We start from the raw sequence: 21,750 nt of genomic DNA, 5'->3' as shown, positions 1-21,750 counted from the left end.
AGCGCAGGTATCTGTCACTTACTCCCTAGGTCTCCCCGAAGCGAGAATAATAAGAACATGACAAGAAGAAGGAAAACAACGACGAGGATAATACATATGGAGTTTTTAATAAGTATTGGAGTAATAAATATCAATCTATAACGGAACCGAGCGATATCTTTCTATCGGAAGTCCCGTCTTATCTCTCTTGCCAATAACGCTGATTTTGAGCATCCGGATCCTGCCGCTATTTCATGAGATCAGAAAGCCCTGACAGCGAGGTTAGGGTTGTTTATGTTTTCAAGCCACAAACATTACGTGTATTACATAACTGCAAAATTAATAAACGTATTGACATCCTCCAATATATGAATTCTGATGTAAATTATTTTAGTCTATTCTAGTTTTGATTAATGTTTCAAGCTAACAACAGTTATGAATGGTTTCTTCTCCACATAATGGACAACACATCTAAGGTTTTACGATTTTGTGCACCTCCTGAACACAGTGTTCAGGAGATGATTCATGAAGCACCTCCAGAACGCAAGCTCTCTTACCTCTGTCTCTGTAGAATAAACCACGTGTTGAACATTTACCACTCTCCGAGTCATACCTAGCCCGAGACGACCATACCACAAAGGACCGAAGTAGTTTTTCTTCAAGACACAACAGTGTTTTAGATCATATTCTAAACCCATAGCTCCTCGTTACTTTCTAATTGTATAAATAAAACCGCGACAGTATTAATGCCCTGATGAAACGCAAGCAGCATCAAATATTTTTGTTACTACTAATTAGTTATTAGTTGTTTATTCTTCTTCTGAGAGACTTGATGTTTACTAACACGTAATTGCCTTCAACTTTATTCACTGTGGACATGCAAACCACTTTAGAGAGACAACTATTGTTTATTTCTCTGATACAATTTCCAAAATAATACATTAGTCAACAATTGATTTACAATAAGCAGTTAAGAACAAATGTGGAATGAGACAAAGTGCAGTGAGAGAAAGATGTCTCTCTATGTCCGTGCCCAAGTAGGCCTACTACTTGAAGGAGGCAGCTTGTTCTACCACCACCTGCCCTGCCAGCGAGTCGGAGAAGATGGACCCCCTTAAAATGGAGAACTTCCCGGGTATGTCAGACCCCAAGCTGCCAGTGGACCTTGTCAGAGGAGGCCTATCGCACCATTCAGCATAGAGAGGACATGGATAGGCCTGCAGAGGGCATCACAGAACACATACGCCTCTGTACGTACTGCACTGTGCCAGCAACACATGGTAACTAAGGACATGAAGGCCATCCCAAATGTAAATGGGATGGGCTTCAGAGTAGGTAACAGGGAGGATGTGAGGACAAGATAAGGGGAACTGAAAGGGTTGATAATGGAGGCTAAAGAGAGTACAGGAGAACTTTGGTCTTTTGACTGCCTCCCACCGCCACCTAGTCCACGGCTCACCCTCTGCCGCCTTCCAGCCCCAATCCTTCTTTGAGGGTCCTACTCACCCTTCCACTAGTCTCTAGGCTAACTGCCCTCTCCAACCCTCCCCTCCCCTCCCCCTACCCCACATGTAACCTCAAGCGTTTCTTCACAGCTGCCAATGTAATAATAGAGCAGACTCCACTCAAGCAAGGTTGGAGGCCCTGATGGCGTCAGCACCACGGTGCTCAAAGCTGGTGCCACTCTGCTTGGAGAAACGTCTCGGACAGCAACACTCGGGACAGTCCTGTCTCTGTGCCGCTTCAGTTGCGCGGGTTCAGTTTTGTTTCGGGGGAGGGGGATACTCCGCTGACACACGCGCCGCCAGATGACACAGTGGACACAAAGTAAAACGTCTAAACTGAATTAAGCGGGCACTCATCTCAGAGAAGTTTTCAACCACAGACTTCTTTATACAATTGTATTTAGTTCTCAATAATAATTTTAGTTTAAAAAATAATAACAGAGGTCCGAGCCTCTGGGACCTCATTAGCTGGCTACGGGCACAGTGAGGAGAACTATCTACCGCTACCTCAACGGGACAAAGACAGAAGGAGCTGATCGTGGGGGGTCAAGACAAGGGTGCACCCTAGTCACGAGGACCCCAGGGTCAGTGTGGAAATTGTGGAGGACTACAAGTACCTGGCAGAGAACATAAACAAACTAGGCTGGGCTAAGAACGTGATGCCCTCTACAAGAAGAGCCAGAGACGTCTCTACTTTTGGTGAAGGCTGGGGTGCACCATCTGCTTGACGATGGTTATGATGTTTTGTGTGTCTGTGGTGGTCAGTGCTACCCTGTTTACTGCGGTGTGCCGGGGTGGCCGTTTGAGGGAAGCGGATTCCAAAAGACTCCCCACAATGATCGCTGCAGTGGCATTGTGGGGGAGGAGCTGGCAGCATTGACAGAGAAGAGGATGCTGTTCAAGTTGTGTGTTTCCTTGGACAGAGTCTCCAACATGACATTCTGTTCAAGCACAGGAGAATTTCACAAAGATGCTCCACAGGAAGTCATTCATGCCTGTGGCAACACCCATGTCAGCAGCTATAACCTCATAATGGTTATAGCTGTAACACTTTATAGTCAGTCATTTGTAATGTTTAGGTTTGAATGGAAACAAACAAAGCAATATCTAGGTGAAGTCAAACCCATAGATAAGGTCATAAAGAAACGTTGGGCCATATACGTGTCAAGTGAAACTAGCAGCTAATCAACACCCCATGGTTGCCAAATAACTACATAAAGCCAAAAGGCCAAGTTAAGGGATAATCAGGTCTGACCATTTGATAGTCACAACCAACACCTTATTTTTCTTTGGAAATGTCTTTGTAACTTTTTGCATTCGCCTTATCAACACATTGTTTTAATTTTAATCTTCAGACATTGACTAAGGCTCATTAAAGATAAATTCACCTTTGCAGACATTTGAATCTACCTAGTGAAATAGGGAAACATACTTTCAACTATCCATTGTCTCTATTCGATTCTGTCTATTCAATAACGGTATTCACTCAGTATACCTGGGTCTGTTATTTATTTAAAGAACTATGGTCGGACGCTATTTTTAGTTTGGTTGCGGAAGCATTACATTTTTTTTTAAATTATAAAAGCATTGCTTGTTAGACATGTTATTTGCAGGGTAATTGTGCAGCTTTGAGCGTCTCTCTGGACGCCGTTCTCCTGTTCACCACTAGTGGCCGCTATGTTCCGCTCACCGCGAAGCAAGCTGTATGGATACAGATTTCTTTGGCTTCAAAGACGCTCATATCATACTCCAGAAGCCACCAACAGTATCGCTTTTTTATAACTAGAAAACAGGATCGTTTTTCAGGGGGCGTCAACACACCGCGGCACTTATTTTTCCGTATACACGTTTAGATATGGTTCGTTCAGCAACACAACAAAAGCCGATCGCGTGTGCTTGAAGCGGACCGGATGCAGATTGCTCAACGGGCTTGATCTATCACATAAATAACAACTCTTGTGTCAATCCTGTCATCACAATTTTTCCCAGGCGTCACTATGGGGGTTAGCGTAAAAACGTACATCAGCATCGGCTATGCGTCGTTCGGGATGCTTATGGGGTTCTCCGCCTTTCTGGTCTGGAACATCGCGTACAGACAGCCGTGGACGGCCGCGATGGGAGGGCTGTCAGGTAAACATCTGCACGTTGCAGTCAGACGGGCCCACACTTAAAACACCGCACCAAGTTACTCATAGCAACATGTTTGCAATTTGAACCAATTGACGTACAGCTCTTCATTCGGTTGCAATGGCAAATATGTACATATGTTCGGTATAGCTCTACCAGCGATGGAGTGGACCATTGGTTTCTAACTATCGGCTGTTATAGATTATGTGTGCAAGGGAGACAGAAAGCCTTGAGGCTATGTAGTCTATATTGTGTGTTAAGAGTCATATTAGGACACGAAACATGTTTAGAGGACATTACGCTTCTGTCATGGAGGGATGATTTAAGTTTCGTGGTGTATGAACGGATTTGTACTTTGTGCCTGAATGTGCAATGGCAAATGCTTATCAGTAACCTCTGCTCTCAATATCTCACGAGATGTTTTAGTGACATCATGTATTTTTAATCATTATATTAAGTAGCCTAGTCCAAACTGTTTCCTATCACATAAAGGTCTATAATTAAAATAAATTACCTCTAGGCCTACAATAACAAATCACTGATAAGGAAGCTGCATTAAATTGTACTCTGATAAAAATCTGGTTTGAAATCTGAATATGCTGACAGATTAACCCGGGAAAACCATATGCAGTACATTGAGTTTGACGTAGTTTACAATTACCTACATTATGTTTGTTAGTTTTAAAAGATCTTCATTCAAGATATATCCTGCCTACAATGTATAATTTTTCACAAGGTCAAAATAAAGTTTCAAATGTTTTCAATAATGAATTGATCCTACAAGCACTTTGAGTCTGCCTTGTGTATGAAAAGTGCTATATAAATAAAGTTGCCTTGCCTTGCCTTGCCTACATGGGCGAATGCATTGGTTTATTATTATTATTTTTTTTTCATGACTTTTGTAATTCCACCTAAAAAGAGGAACATAGGCTAAGCAACACATGGAACTACCCTGACACAGCATCTGGCAAACATGACTTGATGTTTCTATCTTTCACTATCTTTCTTTAATCTTTCAGCATCACTACAGTTTTAACTCCTGGCCTTGCCGGTCAGTATCATCAAGTAGTTAGAGATGTTTGACTCCCAGCCTGGTTCTCGGTTCAAACCCCTTCATAGTCTACTCGTAAGCATTCTTCTGCCAAATGCCTAACCTGTACCTGCTCATTACTTTACTTTCATTTTCTCGAACACTTTGAATAAAAGGTCAGGCTACCCGTGGAATTGAGTGGCCTTTTTTTTTCTTGCACTGGTATCCAACAGTAATACAATTGTTTTGTGTAAATCCATGTTCCCTTCCGCCTGATAGGTGTGCTGGCCCTCTGGGCTCTGGTCACCCACATCATGTACCTACAGGGCTACTGGCAGACCTGGCTGAAGGGGCTCCGGTTCTTCCTCTCCATGGGATTGTTCTTCTCCCTGCTGTCTCTGACCGCCTTCATCGCCTTCCTCTCTGTCGCCGTCTCGAAGAAGCAGTGTGAGTAGCAGGCACACAATTTATTGTGGCGCTTGATGAGAAATTGGTTGCATGTTGATAAAAAGGGGCTGCTTGGGCAATCATCTTTGATTGGTTTTGTATCAATGACGAAATGATGATGATGATGATGATGATGAAAGGGTAATATCGAGTCCAAGTGAAATAAGAGGGGAAAACTAGTTCTACATTTGTGTACAATTCCCCATGATTATCATGCTAATCCATTTCCACCACACCCACCCCTTGTTAGTGCCAGAAAGATCTCTGTACTACAAATCAGATAAAGCAGTCACAGTTGGTGGATTACGATGACAAAAAACTAATAATGATCTCCAGAATATTAATTAGTTGCAGCCCTAAAGTGAATGTATCTTGTTTTTGGAAACTGAGGTCATCAGATATGCATCTCACTGTGGGAAAGAGTTTTGTGTCTTGGTGAGCAGGCTGTGAGTTGCAATAATCGTCAGAATAATCGACTATGAAAGCCTAAGTAATTATTTCTTGCAGCCGTAGCTTCAGACAGAGCTTGTCGCCATGCATAATAATGGCTCCACGCTACTTAATAATTTCACACTTTCGCACAGTCATCCCACACTGTCCCTCACACCCGATTATGTTTCTAGTCATTCCTGGCTCGTGTGGGTGTGTGTGCATTTATTTGCATTGTTTTTCTTTATCCATGAGTGTGTGTGTGTGTGTGTGTCCCACCCATAGCCCTGAGCGACCCCAACAGTCTCTACCTGTCGGCAGTCTGGAGCATCATGAGCCTGAAGTGGTCGATTGTGCTATCGCTCCACGCCCACCGCTACCGCAAGGAGTTTGCAGACATCAGTATCCTCAGCGACTTCTGATCTCCCACGCAGAACGTCTGGCCAGGGGACTCAGTGGATTTGATCTCTTATGACAGACTGGTTTCAGACAGTGGCTTTGTAAACCCGACGGTTTAGAAGTTAGGTGTACTGGGAGTTCAGGGTTGTGTGGATAGTAAACACAGGGAGCATTGTGGGGTTAGTATACTTCAAGGTAGCCAGCGGTGGTCTTGAATTCTGCTGTGTAACCTTGGTAAATACCATACCATTTTTAAATTCGGCTGGTGTGCCCATGCCCAAAGACATTGCTATGTTTTAAAAATTTCACAGGTTTGTAACGTGTTTATGAGACAAGCCTGAAATCGATTTAATGATTAATAGATTACATGTTTAATTAATGGTATCATCTGAACCCCATCCCGTCTGGTTGTTGTATTTATCTATAGTTTTAATCAACGCAGTACCCCTTTCCTGCCACAAGAGGGTATTCACGTACCACCAATTGTGTAAGCATCCTCGTCTGTAAAACCCCAGTTATTTCAGTGGATGATTTTAACTTGATGTCCAATACCAATATCGTTTAATAATTAGTCTTTCAAGTGCACACATGTATCTAGCATTGGATCTATATATTCAAACATACAACATAGTTGAATCAAAACAAAACACAATTTTAATTCGATTCCACACAATATCGTGTCTCAGGAGTACACAAACAATAGCTAATTAAGATATATAAATGTTAGTGCGAACAAGACTGGATTCATTCACACTTTAATGTAAAACCTTTGTGTCTATTTTTATTTATTGATCTTACTTGAAAGTCATTTTCCTGATCAGGGATCTATTTTGTAGCATTTGCGTCACTTTGACATAAACCTAACCAAAATGAAACAATTATCGATGAAGCTTTTGTTTCGGCACTCAATTATTGTACATTCAATGAAATGCATGCAAGTAATTATGATTTTTATTTACCAAATGCTATTATTATCATTCTAATAGCAAATTATTATTTTGTTGCCTAAGGGGAATATATTATAGGCATATTTTTCCTTCATCAATGTTTGTCTGTGTGTACTACCTTATCTTTATACACCATGTCAAAGTAATCATCATTGTGTCGATTCTCTAACAGTTCGGATGTGTGGATGTAGGGATGTACCTGTACAGCTCCCCGTGCTTTGAGTCACTTTAATAAAGTATCTTTTTTAACAGCCATGCATATGTTCTTAGTCATTTACAAAACAAATGTCCAATTAAGATGTACTTATATGGACACAAAGGCAATGCTTACGCTACAGCCACAATATATTCAGATCTAGACTTTCTTAGTATTTTTCAATTGATTTTAAAACAAGATGACAGCATAGAAAACAGACCTAGAATGTGATCTTATTTCCTTCAAACATTTGAAAAGCATAATTCCCTTACTAAACGCCCATCATCACAGCATCATAGATTGGATGTTTGCGTTCCCATACAATATTTTCTATCGTAAGCCTGGATCCAGATCGTCAATGTTGAGTATTAGTGTGACATTTGGGAACACAAGGCAGCTGAAGCCACATTCCCACCCACCCAAGCCACATTCATGAAAGAGAAGGCCCCAGAGCATGGCAATCCTAACAGTAAATGCTGGGCAATAACCTGCACTTTGAAGCCAGGCAATTATTCAATTTACATTTCCTCCAAAGCCCAAATCATACCCAAAACCATTCTTTTGGGGGTAGGCTGGGGTTATGATTTCATGTATGATTTTTTTTTAAGGCGGCCCTGGACAGAGAATGACTTTGATGTCCAAAGTTGTGAAAATCATATGGACAGAATTATGTATGCACGCATCAATGTTCGGTTCAAGTCAGATCTTCAAGTGAATGTCGGTGAATAAATACGATGATATAAAATAAAATAAATCAAGACAATTATGTATTCCTGAGGATATTTCTGTTTGCTTTGTGAATAATGATACTATACCATATCATGCCATTATTAATATAAACTCTATTAAGGGGGCTGCTTAATAAGCCTTAGTGGCAGTTGGTTGCTGTCTCTAGCAGCCTACCTCTTTTTTTACAGACATTTTCGGTGGCCATTATATCTTAATTGCATGGCATGCACCGGCTTATTTGCAAGCCCTTACGGTCGCATTGCATCAAGGTAATTGCAACGCTGTGGTTTATTACCATAGTTACAATTTTTTTTATCTGGCTGTTAAAAACTTTCGGCATTCAAAAACTGAAAAACAATCCCGTTGACTTTCCACTCAGCACAGCTCGGGCCTTTGAGCCAAATGTGTCCTATTAAAGTTTATATATGGGGCAGTAAAAATGTGTGTGTTTTTGTCTTGTATGTAAAGAGGGGGGAGGTGCCTTAATATATTCAATTATGGCGATTCTTTTCCACCCCAAACAGGGAAGGAAGTCGTCAGCTTCTACCAGTCTGGTGAGGGGGGGGGATCAAACGTTTAGATGTAAGTTTCAGCCAAGAAGACCCCCACAAGAGGAGTCTGGTCTCCTCAAAACACCTGTTAGGGAGATCAATATTTACCATCAGCTTAAAGAAAATGTTGCGATAGTGGTTTTGACATATTCAAAGAAAAACACTAATTTGGAATGATTGACCTATTGAGATAAAACCGTTTGCTGGACCATTATGGGATCTATTTGTATATGCAAAACACTATAATTGCAGATATCTGTGCTTATCCACATTTCAAATTGGATATCATTATTTTTTTACATTTCAAGGATGTCTATAAATGCGATTGAACTGAAATGAAATTTAAAAACGAACATGAAAATTAATGATGCAAAAAATATTCAGCCCAGAAAAAAAGGGAAACAGAAAAATCTGAATGAAACGCAAACATCTTGAATTAGTAAAGGACCAGATGGACTTCTTGACATTAAGACGGCTCTCCGGCTTTTTTTGAACGGCAGTTTCGGCATGATTTCCTCAAGAACTTCCGCAAGGCGCAGTACAAAGCCAACAGATATTTAAGCAATATCCATTGCAATTTACAGTTTTATTTACAAACCTAAACACATGTTCCATGGCCTATGCTTTTTTTCTGTCTCTCTGTCTCTTTCTCTATGCATACAGTATAAACTCACACATTAGCAAACTTGCAGAGACACACAGAATCAAACACACACACACACACACACACACACACACACACACACACACACACACACACACACACACACACACACACACACACACACACACACAATAACACATGTGAAGACACACCATACACACCCACACATACAAACATACACACACCAAACACACAAACACACACACACACACGCACGCACACGCACGCACGCACAAACATACACACACCAAACACACTTGTGCAGACACACCCCACATACACACACACACACACACACATACAAACGCACACACATATGCACACACGCGAACACACGCACATGCACGCACAAACACACACACACACGCACACACACATGCACGCACACACACACACACACACACACTCACACATACACACACATAAACAAACACGGATAAAGACAAACAGACAATAAATGCAAATAAACACACGCACACACACATGCACACGCACTCACACACAAGCAAACAAAAACATATACACACATGTACGCGTATCCACACACGGACAAACACACACACACATGCCAGTGTTCTATGTTAACCCCTGCTGTTGGCAACAGTACAGTTGAAGCCCCAATTTTAGCCTCACTCCCAGCTTTTTTTTGTTCCCCAGATTCCATTGTTGTTTTGCATGTTGCTATGCCCTTGGGACAATTGCAACTTTTGCATCTGAAACATTTTAGGGAGCTCCACATTTTGCTTTTTGGGAGCACAAAGGGACATGCCATGGCACCAGCCGTTTGAAGTGGCTTCACAGGAGGAACCAGAACCAGAGGAGGGGATAAGAGAAACCATAAAGAAACGTTAACACAATGTAGCTTTGGTAAGGTCATGTCAACTAATGGAGGACGGGATTGATTCGATGTGAAGGCACTCCCCTTTGAAAGCGGCTGCAGCAATGTCTGTTGATTCTGTTTCCAATGCAATAGCTCTGCTAGAGGAACACAGCATTCCTCTACCTTTGCGGACAGCATTTCACTTTATTCCCTGACAGACAGTACCGAATGCGTGCTAGCGCCTAATCCGAGAGACGTGATTGGTTCTGACGGCACAAGATTGAAAAGTGCTGCAGGGAACCCAGGCGTTTTTTATACTGCTTTGTGAACGGTTTAATAAACCACAACTCATTGACGTTTGATTAGTTCAATCACAACTACCAACATATGGCCGATTGGTTCCTTTTAATGGAACCTAAGTAGAACATAGTTAATGTGGAAGATGGCTCCACACAGTGAAATCTGTCCATGGTAGTGGTTATCCAGATTGGCTTTCCTATTTGGGACAGATGAAACTGGTCGTGGGTTGGCAATGTGCTTGTCAAAAGCCTGATTCTACCCATGCAATCCAATTGGCCTGAGCGTGCAGTGGAGTCCTGCACTGTCTGATGCTCACTCTGCTCTCACATTTGGTTCAGGTTGATGACTACAAGCCACGCCACAGGTAGTGAAAGCAGTGAGAGTGCGTTTCGGGGGTTGGCCTGGTAATTGTATGTTGTTGATGCTAATCAGGGCCACATGACCGGTGCATTGGCTGAGTCACCGTGCATCTTAATGGCCATTCTAAAGAGAGCGCACAGCATAGAGGGAAACAACAGGAACCGAATCAGCTGGGGACAGAGGAGGAGCTCCATAGAGAATGCATGTGAATGTAAATGGGGAAGTGAGCTTATTCTACTGGTATTATTACGCCATCTGGACACATTGTGTTCAGTCATGGTCATAAGACTAAGCACGTGAAAAAGACGCAAGGTTGAGGGTCATTCAAGAGCAAGGCCGCTAGATATTGCTGTATCATTGTCTGAACGATACTATGATATGTATTTTTGGCAAGTGCTGACCCAACGCGTGCACGTGCTACACAAACACAAACATGTGCACCATCGCATGAACCCAAATTTTGCACCAAATCTGCCTTTTTTTACTTCAATCAAATATCCTATTTTATCCTTTGTTGCTGCTATACATTGACATGATACATCTGTTGGAGTGAAGTTATTCTGCCCTCAACCCTCCTTGTCTCGCCCTATTATACGGCCCTGGATGGATGGAGGAAGGAAGAACGCAGTGACCCTGCAGAGTCGCAGGTCTATGCTCAGGGGCCTGACTAGTGTTGCCCAGGTCTCTTCATCACCTTATCCCCAGCTTAGAGAGAGAGAGAGAGAGAGAGAGAGAGAGAGAGAGAGAGAGAGAGAGAGAGAGAGAGAGAGAGAGACAGAGAGACAGAGAGAGAGAGAGAGAGAGACAGAGCCAGAGAGAGGCAGAGAGAGAGAAGGCTCCAGTGGGACTGCTGGTCATGTGTCACGGATGGACCACGGGACTTCATCACTGTAATCAGAGCCAGTGCAGGATATTGGCTAAATTACACATGAAAGCAGAGACACTTGAAGGAAGTCTGAGCGCTAAATATTATGATAAATGATGACATCATCTAAGACAATATGTCGTTGCCAAACGAGAATCACACAGATTGCTGTGTGAGCTGACGTGCCATGGATGGGGAGGTGGCGGTTTAGCAGCTCATTAGGTCTTTAATGTGTGTGTGTGCGTGTGTGCGTGTTTATGTGTGTTTTTGTTTGGATGCTGCTTTGTGTGTGAGTGCATGTGCATTTGTTTATTTGCTTGTTTGTCTGTATATGTGTGTGTGTGTGTGTGTATGTGTGTGTGTGTGTGTGTGTGTGTGTGTGTGTGTGTGTGTGTGTGTGTTTGTGTGTGTGTGTGTGTGTGTGTGTTTGTGTGTGTGTGTGTGTGTGTGTGTGTGTGTGTGTGTGTGTGTGTGTGTGTGTGTGTGTGTGTGTGTGTGTGTGTGTGTGTGTGTGTGTGTGTGTCTGTGTATGTGTGTGTGTGGACGTGTTTGCATGTGTGTGTCTGTGCGTGTGCGCGAGTGTGTTCGTGTGCGCTCATGAGTGTATGAGCTCTTGCGCATGCCGGAATCAAATTGTGCGAGTTACAAGTGCATAAACCATTGCTTATCCTAAATGTTAAAACCTTTTCCACCAAGCATACATTCTGCTAGTGTTCCTGCAGCTATAAAGCAGAGAGGAGAGAGAGGGAAACTACCCCGCATGTTAACAAGTAGTTAGACTTCCCCTTGGCTTTAAAAGCCATTTTACTCACAGGCTTCACAGGTCAGCCACCAGACCTGCCCGTGCTCCTTCACCAGCTCTCCTTTTGCAGTTTAAAGGAGAGAAAAGTCAACTCACCCCTTCCCCCACCATTCCTGCACTCCTGCCACCCCTCCCCTCCACCCACCCTCTAGCCCACGCTCATATACCATATACCTTCACCCCAACGCCCCACCCTCAGTCACCTCCCCCACCACCAACACCAGCACCACCACCACCACCTCCACCACCACCTCCACCTCCCCCTCCCCCACCACCAACACCAGCACCACCACCCCCACCTCCACCACCACCTCCACCGGCCCCTCTAAGTAGATACCCCACAGGAAGGGCTTCTCCAGGGGGGAAATCGGTCCCAGATGTCTGGTTTTGTCCCACTAGGCTCCTCGGGACGGATGGAGCCACAGAAGGACCGACGGACGGGCGAGCAGAGGTGTGGGAGAGATGAGAGAGAGAGAGAGAGAGAGAGAGAGAGAGAGAGAGAGAGAGAGAGAGAGAGAGAGAGAGAGATAGAGCGAGAGAGTTACCCGTGCTGCTCTCTCTCACCGGTCACCACGTTCAGAGGTGCAGGTGAGCCCGGCTGCTCTGGGTCTCCAGGTCCAGACACACTCCCTCCACCTTGATCCCATGATACCTGACCACGCCAGCTGAGTATGTGCAAGAATCCCCATCACCCCCTGGTGCCGCCGACCACCACCCTGTCGGCTTATTGAACATCAGTCAATCGATTTGAACAATTATTTTGGACTTTCTGGAGAATCATTTGTGTTCCCCCATGGATCAGTTTAGACGGAGACCATGTGCATGACAGTAACACAAACGGACAACACAATAGTGCTCAGGGTGCTCTTTGATATCGGAGAGGCGTTCCCCTGATAAATATATTTCTGCGTATATCATCTATTTTCAGCTCCAGGAGGAAGGGCTAATTATGACCCCCTCAGAAAATAGAAAAGAAAAGAACGAAAGAACGATAGAAAGAGAGCGGGGCCGGAGTGTTTAGTGAAACATTATGTCAAGAGTCTGACAAGGAAATGAAATGTGCAACATCAATCAGCCTATGAGGACAGAGATCAAACGGGCCTCCACACTCCCGCATCTGGTTCTGTTTGGATAGCCCCACTTTTTTTTTCTCCCTTTAACCCACTCTTTTCTTCTCTTTTCTTCTCTTTTTTATTTTTGCCTTTCTTTATTCTTCTCCTATTCTCTCGCTTCCCTTTTTTTCCCCTCCCTCCCAACCCGACCCTCTCTCTCTCTCTCTCTCTCTCTCTCTCTCTCTCTCTCCCTCTCCTCTCTCTCTCTCTCGATCTCTTCTCCTCTTTCTCTCTCTCTCTCTCTCTCTCAAAACTCTCATCTCTCTCCTCGCTCTCTCTCTCCTCTCTCTCGCGCGCGTCTCTTCTCTCTCTCTCCTCTCTCTCCTCTTTCTCGCTCTCTACCTCTCTCTCTTTCTCTCTCGTCTCTCTACTCATCTCGCTCTCTCTCTCTCTCATCTCTCACTCTCTCTCTTCTGCTCTGCATCCACTCTCTCTTCTCTCCTCGGTCCCTCTCTCTCTCTCTCCCTGTTGTTCTGTTAAAAAAAGGAAAAGAAAAGAAAAAAAGGAAGGAGGGGGGGTAGTGTTAGTGGGGGGGAGGTTATAGTGTTGGAGGGTGGAGGTGGTAGTGTTGGAGGGTGGAGGTGGTAGTGTTGGAGGGTGGAGGTGGTAGTGTTGGAGGGTGGGGTGATAGTGTTGGAGGGTGGAGGTGGTAGTGTTGGAGGGTGGGGGTGATAGTGTTGGTTGGGTGGAGGTGATAGTGGTGGAGGGTGGAGGTGGTAGTGTTGGAGGGTGGGGTGATAGTGGTGGAGGGTGGGGGTGGTAGTGTTGGAGGGTGGAGGTGGTAGTGTTGGAGGGTGGGGTGGTAGTGGTGGAGGGTGGGGGTGGTAGTGTTGGAGGGTGGAGGTGGTAGTGGTGGAGGGTGGAGGTGGTAGTGTTGGAGGGTGGGGTGATAGTGGTGGAGGGTGGAGGTGGTAGTGTTGGAGGGTGGGGTGATAGTGTTGGTTGGGTGGAGGTGGTAGTGTTGGAGGGTGGGGTGGTAGTGTTGGTTGGGTGGGGTGGTAGTGTTGGAGGGTGGGGGTGATAGTGTTGGTTGGGTGGGGGTGATAGTGTTGGAGGGTGGGGGTGATAGTGTCGGAGGGTGGGCTGGAGGCGGTAGTTTGGGGGGAGGTAGAGGTGGTAGTTGGTTGGGTGGTTGGGTGAGGTGGTAGTGTTGGAGGGTGGGGTGATAGTGGTGGAGGGTGGAGGTGGTAGTGTTGGAGGGTGGGGTGATAGTGGTGGAGGGTGGGGGTGGTAGTGTTGGAGGGTGGAGGTGGTAGTGTTGGAGGGTGGGGTGGTAGTGGTGGAGGGTGGGGGTGGTAGTGTTGGAGGGTGGAGGTGGTAGTGGTGGAGGGTGGAGGTGGTAGTGTTGGAGGGTGGGGTGATAGTGGTGGAGGGTGGAGGTGGTAGTGTTGGAGGGTGGGGTGATAGTGTTGGTTGGGTGGAGGTGGTAGTGTTGGAGGGTGGGGTGGTAGTGTTGGTTGGGTGGGGTGGTAGTGTTGGAGGGTGGGGGTGATAGTGTTGGTTGGGTGGGGGTGATAGTGTTGGAGGGTGGGGGTGATAGTGTCGGAGGGTGGGCTGGAGGCGGTAGTTTGGGGGGAGGTAGAGGTGGTAGTTGGTGGGGTTGGGGTGGTTTTGGTGGGGTTGGGGTGGTTTTGGTGGGGTTGGGGTGGTTTTGGTGGGGTGGGGTGATGTTGCACACCATTCCTCCTTGCTGGCTCCGCCCGTTGGCTCACTTTTTCCATGAGGGTGGCATGGAAGCATGCAGCGCAAAAGGTAAGCAACAGCCCCCCCCATCACCAGCACCACCTCCCAAAGAACCCCCCCCCCCCCCCCCCCCAAAAGTTTAGCTCTAGCAGCAATCAGGCAAGGGAAAGATCTTCCATCCGTGTGTCAACCGGTCCGGCAAAATCTGCGTGTAATTCCACGCTAATCCTCGGAATTCCTTTGACAAACAGGTGGGTTATGTAAATACTAGAGCTGTCAAGCGATTAAAATATTTAATCGTGATTAATTGCATTAATGTCATAGTTAACTCTAATTAATCGCGATTAATCGCAAATTATTTTTCTATGCTAAATATCCCTTGATTTTTTTGTCCCATAATTCTTCTCATTTTAATTCTCTTATCAACATGGTGAAGTGCATCGGCTTGCCTTGTGCAAATGATTTTTTATTGATAACAACATTGGCATATGATACACTGATCAAAACAGGACGATACAAAAGAGCCTATATTGCAATTAAACGACTGCTTTGAACAAATGTCATTTGAACATAGCAGTCAGGCTACTGCTTCTTTGTTTTGAGCCAAAAAAAAAATATATATATATTTTTTTTTAATATTTTTTATAAAATAATTGCGTTAATCACGCGCTAAAAAATTTAACGCCGTTAAATATGGTTTGCGTTAACGCCGTTAATAACGCGTTTAACTGACAGCTCTAGTAAATACATAATAGCGAGCGTGCTGTATACATACAGGTACCTCACCCTGTCGTCCCTCCGTCCGTCCGTCCGTCCGTCCCTCCGTCAGTTGGTCCTCTTCATTCAGCGGAGGAGTTTCCCTCCTCCGTTGACGTGTGGAGTTGATTGGACGTGACTGGAGGTTGCGCTGCTCTCCATTGAAATGCTCACTGTGGATGAAATGGATAGCTGGCCAATCACTGGGCCTCGACAGGATGGCCTGCCCTCACACCCCGGGTCACCTAGTTCACCTGTGGGTGAAATACGATAGCATTACCAGCATAGGACAGGACCACAAGATTTAATAACATAAACTGACATCATTGTGGTAAGCATTTTACCACAGCTGTAGTTGCAAATAATGATCATTCTTGTGTTTGAATGGAATGGGAATCTATCCATGTGTACATCTATATATGTATGTATGTATGTATGTATGTATGTATGTATGTATGTATGTATGTATGTATGTATGTATGTATGTATGTATGTATGTATGTATGTATGTATGTATGTATGTATGTATGTATGTATGTATGTATGTATGTATGTATGTATGTATGTATGTATGTATGTATGTATTTATGTATGTATGTATGTATGTATGTATGTATGTATGTATGTATGTATGTATGTATGTATGTATGTATGTATGTATGTATGTATGTATGTATGTATGTATGTATGTATGTATGTATGTATGTATATGTATCTATCTATCTACCTATCTATCTATCTATCTATCTATCTATCTATCTATCTATCTATCTATCTATCTATCTATCTATCTATCTATCTATCTATCTATCTATCTATCTATCTATCTATCTATCTATCTATCTATCTATCTATCTACCTATCTACATATCTATCTATCTATCTATCTATCTATCTATCTATCTATCTATCTATCTATCTATCTATCTATCTATCTATCTATCTATCTATCTATCTATCTATCTATCTATCTATCTATCTATCTATCTATCTATCTATCTATCTATCTATCTATCTATCTATCTATCTATCTATCTATCTATCTATCTATCTATCTATCTATGAATCTATCTATGCGACCACTGATCCATGTATCTAGCTATGTTTCTATCTATCTTGCCATCTATATATCTATATATGTATATTTGCATTTATCTATGTGCATGCATCTATAGTGGAGAGCCTTTACTGGGAATCTATCAGTGAAATTGGGAAATTCCTTGTTGTCGTTCCAGGAACCCATTGCCATGGTAACCCCTCCTTTCCAAGGCCCTGCGAGGACCCACAGGCACCGTGAAGCTGCATGATGCGTCTATGTATCATCGATCACCCGGGTTGTGAAACCAGGGTAAACAACGCTGAATCACCCACAACACACGTACAGTCTTCCATCCTGCCTACGCTTGAATACACAAGAATCATTTTTGAACAGCCTGGAAATACATTATTCAAGGGAATCCGTTAGACGAGCCTATTCCTGGATTATGCATCACTATATTGCTGGAGAAGCGTCTTTGTCCCACTAAGGAGGGAGCAAACGGGTGTAGGTTCCTCCTACGGGTGGTGCTAAGTGGCTACAGGCCCAGCCCCACTGCCCCCCCCCCCCGGGAATCGTGCCTCAGAGCAGGACCATGTGTCTGAGGGTCTGCCACAGGGCATGGATGGCACAATTAGCAGCTCCCTCACCTCAGCCAGCTGAGGTCAACGCCACTTCAGGGTCAAGGGTCGTCCAGGGTCTCGTCTGGGATCTGTCACTATCTCCACGGAGACACTTCTGAAAAGGGAGAGAGCTGGAGATTGGGCCGACGTTATCAGCTTCAGTGAAGTGTATTCATTAGGTGTCATTGCGGCCATGCTCCGAGGAAAGAATGTGTACTTGAATGTGGACAGAGTCGTTTATTTTCTGTTTCTTTAAGGTAAAAAGGTGTTTTCACTTGTATCAGCTAATGCTGATACAGTAATTGGCTCATATTTTACTAAAGGCCTTTGAAATTCCTTGTTGTTGTTTTTTGAACTAGTACCAATTCACAGTTTAGAGATACAGAGACCGCACTGTGTAATCGAACGCCGCCTTAAGTTTTCAAAGTTTCCGTTTGACAATCCAATTTGGCATTTTGCTTTCGGAAACGTTTTTCATTCCGAAAGCACAAAGCCAAACAAAGCGTGTCGTTTTGTTGGGCAAAACGACCATACTAGGGTTGGGGCTGAATTAACTGTTACAGAGGAAAATTGATTGATTGATTTTATAAACAATGATTGAACATCGACCTGGATATCAATAACTCAGTCATTTATTTTTTTATAAATTGATCATATCAGGGTAATACTATAATGAACGCTTCATTGTTATATAATTATCACAATCAAGCAAAGCATAAAAATATTAACATTATTATTTATAATTAGGACATACTACATGTGAATGTGAAAATATCGATCAAGGCACGCTATTCCCAAAGATGTTCCCAACCTCCTGATGGATGGATAACAATGTGTTCTGAGTGGTGCAGCGCAACAGCAGGAGAACCGCAGCGGAAATCTGGAACCCATAAACTCTGAGACATCTACTGCAGCATTAGACACGCCGCTTCCTATTGGCCAGGAGAACTACTTACCCCTTCCTCCACCGTCCACCCAGCTAAAACTGCACTTCCTGCTTCTCTGCCTGGCTCCAACTTAAACACACCCATCTGAACTCTGTGTAGCCAATGGGAGCAGGGCGTAGGCCCTCGGTGAGCGGCTAGGTATAAAAGAGGGCCAGCCGTGGGACCAGCCTGTCAGAGGGTTTGTTGTTGTTGCCACTGCCAGATTGGGACTGGCAATGCGGAGGTGAGAACTTTTACGAGGTAACAAGGCAACGGGACTTGGGGGTGCAGACGTCGGACCAGCGGTAAGGCCAATGGAGCATCGACATCGGCTGTAAGTTAAGAGTGTGCCTGCCTCCTCTCTCTCCTTCCACCGCTTGCGTTACTGGATGGATCAGAAGCCGTTGGCTGTACCATCGTACGTTGCACTAGCGTTGTAGACATTGCGGGTGTCTGGATCAGAAGAAGCCAGGGAGGCGTTCTAGGAAGTCGTCCAGAGGGACCTGCCATGAGAGAAGAGGTGTCCTGCACCAGCTCCCCGGAAGGGGGACTGGGGGCCAGCGAGGAGGAGCTGGAGCGGGGCTCCAAGAAGACCCCGCAGCAGGGGAACCGCAAGCGCTCCCCGTTCCCCAAGAAGGACAGCTTGGGCCGGGGTCCGGAGGAGCCCGTGGGGCTGAGCCCCGGCGGGCTGCTGCCGGCCGCCGGCCCCAAGCGCCTGAAGAAGAGCCCCACGGCGGTGGTCTCGCTGGCGCCCACGCCGCTGGGGCCCGGGCCGGAGCAGCCCTACGAGGACCTGCACACGCAGCGCGTCATCGCCAACGTGCGGGAGCGGCAGCGCACGCAGTCGCTGAACGACGCCTTCGCCTCGCTGCGGAAGATCATCCCCACGCTGCCCTCGGACAAGCTGAGCAAGATCCAGATCCTGAAGCTGGCGTCGCGCTACATAGACTTCCTCTACCAGGTGCTGCAGAGCGACGAGATGGACGCCAAACTGGCAAGCTGCAACTACCTGGCCCACGAAAGACTGAGCTACGCCTTCTCCGTCTGGAGGATGGAGGGGGCCTGGGCCATGTCGGCCAGCCACTAGGCCCACCTTTAACCTCTCCTCTCTGACCCCTTCCCCAACCCTCCCCCCTCCCTCCTCGCTCCCCTTCCTCCAGCCCCCCCCCCCCCCCCCCACTCCAAACCCTACCGTGTGTCCATCTGTCCTGTCTCTATACCCCTGCCCCTTGCCTTTCTTTTTTTGCACACACATCTTGATTACTGAACATTTGATGTTCCCCCCCCTGTCTGACCCCAGACCTTCCCCGCATGCTAAGCTAGTCTCTGTGTTCCCTGTAGCTCAGGCGCTAACGTGAATGTAATGTAGACCACTGCAGTCTGCCACTGCCATCCATCCCCGGCGACTTTATCTTATTCCACGCTGTCTGTCTGCATGAGGAGCTCTGTGTGTCACCCACCGTTCAGCCTGATGCTGCCATGCTGCCGCAGTGAAGCCCTGCAGGTATGTACATGATATCATAGCAACCGCATACACACACACACGCACACACACACACACACACACACACACACACACACACACACACACACACACACACACACACACACACACACACACACACACACACACACACACACTTGCGCGCACGCACACACACACACACACACACACAAACACACACACACACACACTAACACACACGCACACACAAACACACACACACACTTGCGGGCACGCTTACACACAAGTACACACACATGTACACAGAGACAGACACCTGTGTTTGGTAAACATACATCTTTCAAACTTTTTCTTTGCAAAAAGGGGCGATGTTCATTAAAATAAGCGTAATAAGCTACAGTAAAAATGTGTATTCATAATTAATCTAAAGTTTACACATTTAAACAGGTAATGTGCAAAATGGTGAAAAAACGTCAAGTAACACTTTTGTACGGTTATATTAAGTTGGAGGAACACAATAAGCTTGACCAATCTTCAGCAAGTCTATCAGTAGCATTGATATAGTACGGTACAATACCTAAAGTATTTTATATTCTAACAGAAATATACGTGAAAATAACTGCGCCAACATGAAACAGATCAGTCTGTGACCGCCAATCTGTTAGTTGTTAAAGCCTCTATAGGCAAATACAAATAGTATATATTCATGCATAGTATATCATTGTAGGCAGTATACATTTAGGGGAACAAATTATTCACTTAAATAATAGGTTGCGGCTGTAAATACATTTGTAATGTCAGCAGGTAGACAAATATCAGCAAAACTAAATTAAGAAATACGTTTATTCATGAAATGTCAACAGTGAAACAGTAACAGCGTTATTTAAATCCATTTAATATGTATAATGTAAAGTGAAAAATGTATATATACAGTATATGTAAACTTTTCCATATTATTATTATGTTATATTTGTTGTTATTAGATATATTACTACAAGTCTCATTGTATAAAATATTGTAAAAAATTACAAATTTGGATAAATCCTCTTTGTAATAATATGTGAGTTAAGTTATCTTATAAAACATAAATGAGAAAATTTGAATCGAGCAAATAGATTCTTAGAATTAAAAAAATAAATATATCCTACGAGCAAATTATTATAGTATATAATACTAGTATATAGTACTACAAAAATAGTTCAAAACTATCAAGTAAATCTTAAAACATACGAAATAGAAAAAATAAAGATTATAACTATAGATTACATTTTGATTTAGTCAGTGTTAATTCAATTTAATCTGGCATGTAAACAAAAAATTGTATGTATTGGTTGAAAGTTAAAGGTATTCACCAACAAGGCTATTGCTTACACTGGACTGACTGAGATTATTAAAACAAGCGACCAAGTATTTCACTTTAGAGCAGAACAGAATATGTTTTTAACCACCATAATAGAAGACACAAGTGTCATAGACAGGTATAGAGAAAACAAGGAGGAGTGGAAAAAAGACTGCTCTCTCTCTCCCCCCCTTCTCTCTCTACCTCTCTCTCACTCTCGCTCTCTCTCTCTTCCTACCTCTCGCTCACTCTCTCTCCTTCTCTACCTCTCTATCTCTCCCCCCTGCAGCCTTGTGTTCTCTAAATCTTGTATCCAGTATCGTGCAATCAGTCCCCACTGGGGCCCAGACAAGCAGGAACCTTTAGATTGGAAACAGTTGTGAGGCATTAGGAAGGTGTGTGTGCCAGGGGGGCATAGGGCGTTGTGCGTGTGTTCGTCAATTGGTATGTGTGTGTGAGTGCGTGTGTGTGTGTGTGTGCGTGTGTGTGTGTGTGCGTGTGTGTGTGTGTGTGTGTGTGTGTGTGTGTGTGTGTGTGTGTGTGTGTGTGTGTGTGTGTGTGTGTGTGTGTGTGTGTGTGTGTGTGTGTGTGTGTGTGTGTGTGTGTGTGTGTGTGTGTGTGTGTGTGAGAGGGAGAGAGAGAGAGTGTGCATAGATCCGC

At 44.5% G+C, this 21,750-nt stretch overlaps 2 protein-coding genes across 2 annotated transcripts; both read left to right on the top strand.

Moving 5' to 3' along the window:
• Window positions 1-3,093: 3,093 nt before the first annotated feature.
• Window positions 3,094-7,803, top strand: LOC130402520 (heme transporter hrg1-A-like). The gene is made up of 3 exons (XM_056606722.1): window positions 3,094-3,614; window positions 4,921-5,088; window positions 5,803-7,803. The coding sequence occupies exons 1-3, from the start codon at window positions 3,482-3,484 to the stop codon at window positions 5,937-5,939; spliced, it is 438 nt and encodes a 145-aa protein (XP_056462697.1). The 5' UTR covers window positions 3,094-3,481; the 3' UTR covers window positions 5,940-7,803.
• A 10,698-nt stretch (window positions 7,804-18,501) lies between these two features.
• On the top strand, window positions 18,502-19,373 carry LOC130402283 (twist-related protein 2-like). Its single transcript, XM_056606427.1, has one exon. It carries the CDS (start codon window positions 18,795-18,797, stop codon window positions 19,371-19,373), a length of 579 nt encoding a protein of 192 aa, XP_056462402.1. The 5' UTR covers window positions 18,502-18,794.
• Window positions 19,374-21,750: the final 2,377 nt, after the last annotated feature.

Source organism: Gadus chalcogrammus, chromosome 13 (assembly GCF_026213295.1).
Source record: "Gadus chalcogrammus isolate NIFS_2021 chromosome 13, NIFS_Gcha_1.0, whole genome shotgun sequence".
NCBI classification, from domain to species: domain Eukaryota; kingdom Metazoa; phylum Chordata; class Actinopteri; order Gadiformes; family Gadidae; genus Gadus; species Gadus chalcogrammus.
Note: the sequence above shows the minus strand (reverse complement) of the source record. Positions and strands in the feature narration are given on the sequence as shown.

What these genes read in the sequence shown, in the direction of transcription:
- LOC130402520 (XM_056606722.1), top strand. Translation starts at nt 3,482, where the DNA reads ATGGGGGTTAGCGTAAAAACGTACATCAGCATCGGCTATGCGTCGTTC. An exon ending in CGCGATGGGAGGGCTGTCAG is followed by an intron (nt 3,615 to 4,920) that starts GTAAACATCTGC and finishes TCCGCCTGATAG; the next exon opens with GTGTGCTGGCCCTCTGGGCT. An exon ending in CGCCGTCTCGAAGAAGCAGT is followed by an intron (nt 5,089 to 5,802) that starts GTGAGTAGCAGG and finishes TCCCACCCATAG; the next exon opens with CCCTGAGCGACCCCAACAGT.
- LOC130402283 (XM_056606427.1), top strand. Translation starts at nt 18,795, where the DNA reads ATGAGAGAAGAGGTGTCCTGCACCAGCTCCCCGGAAGGGGGACTGGGG.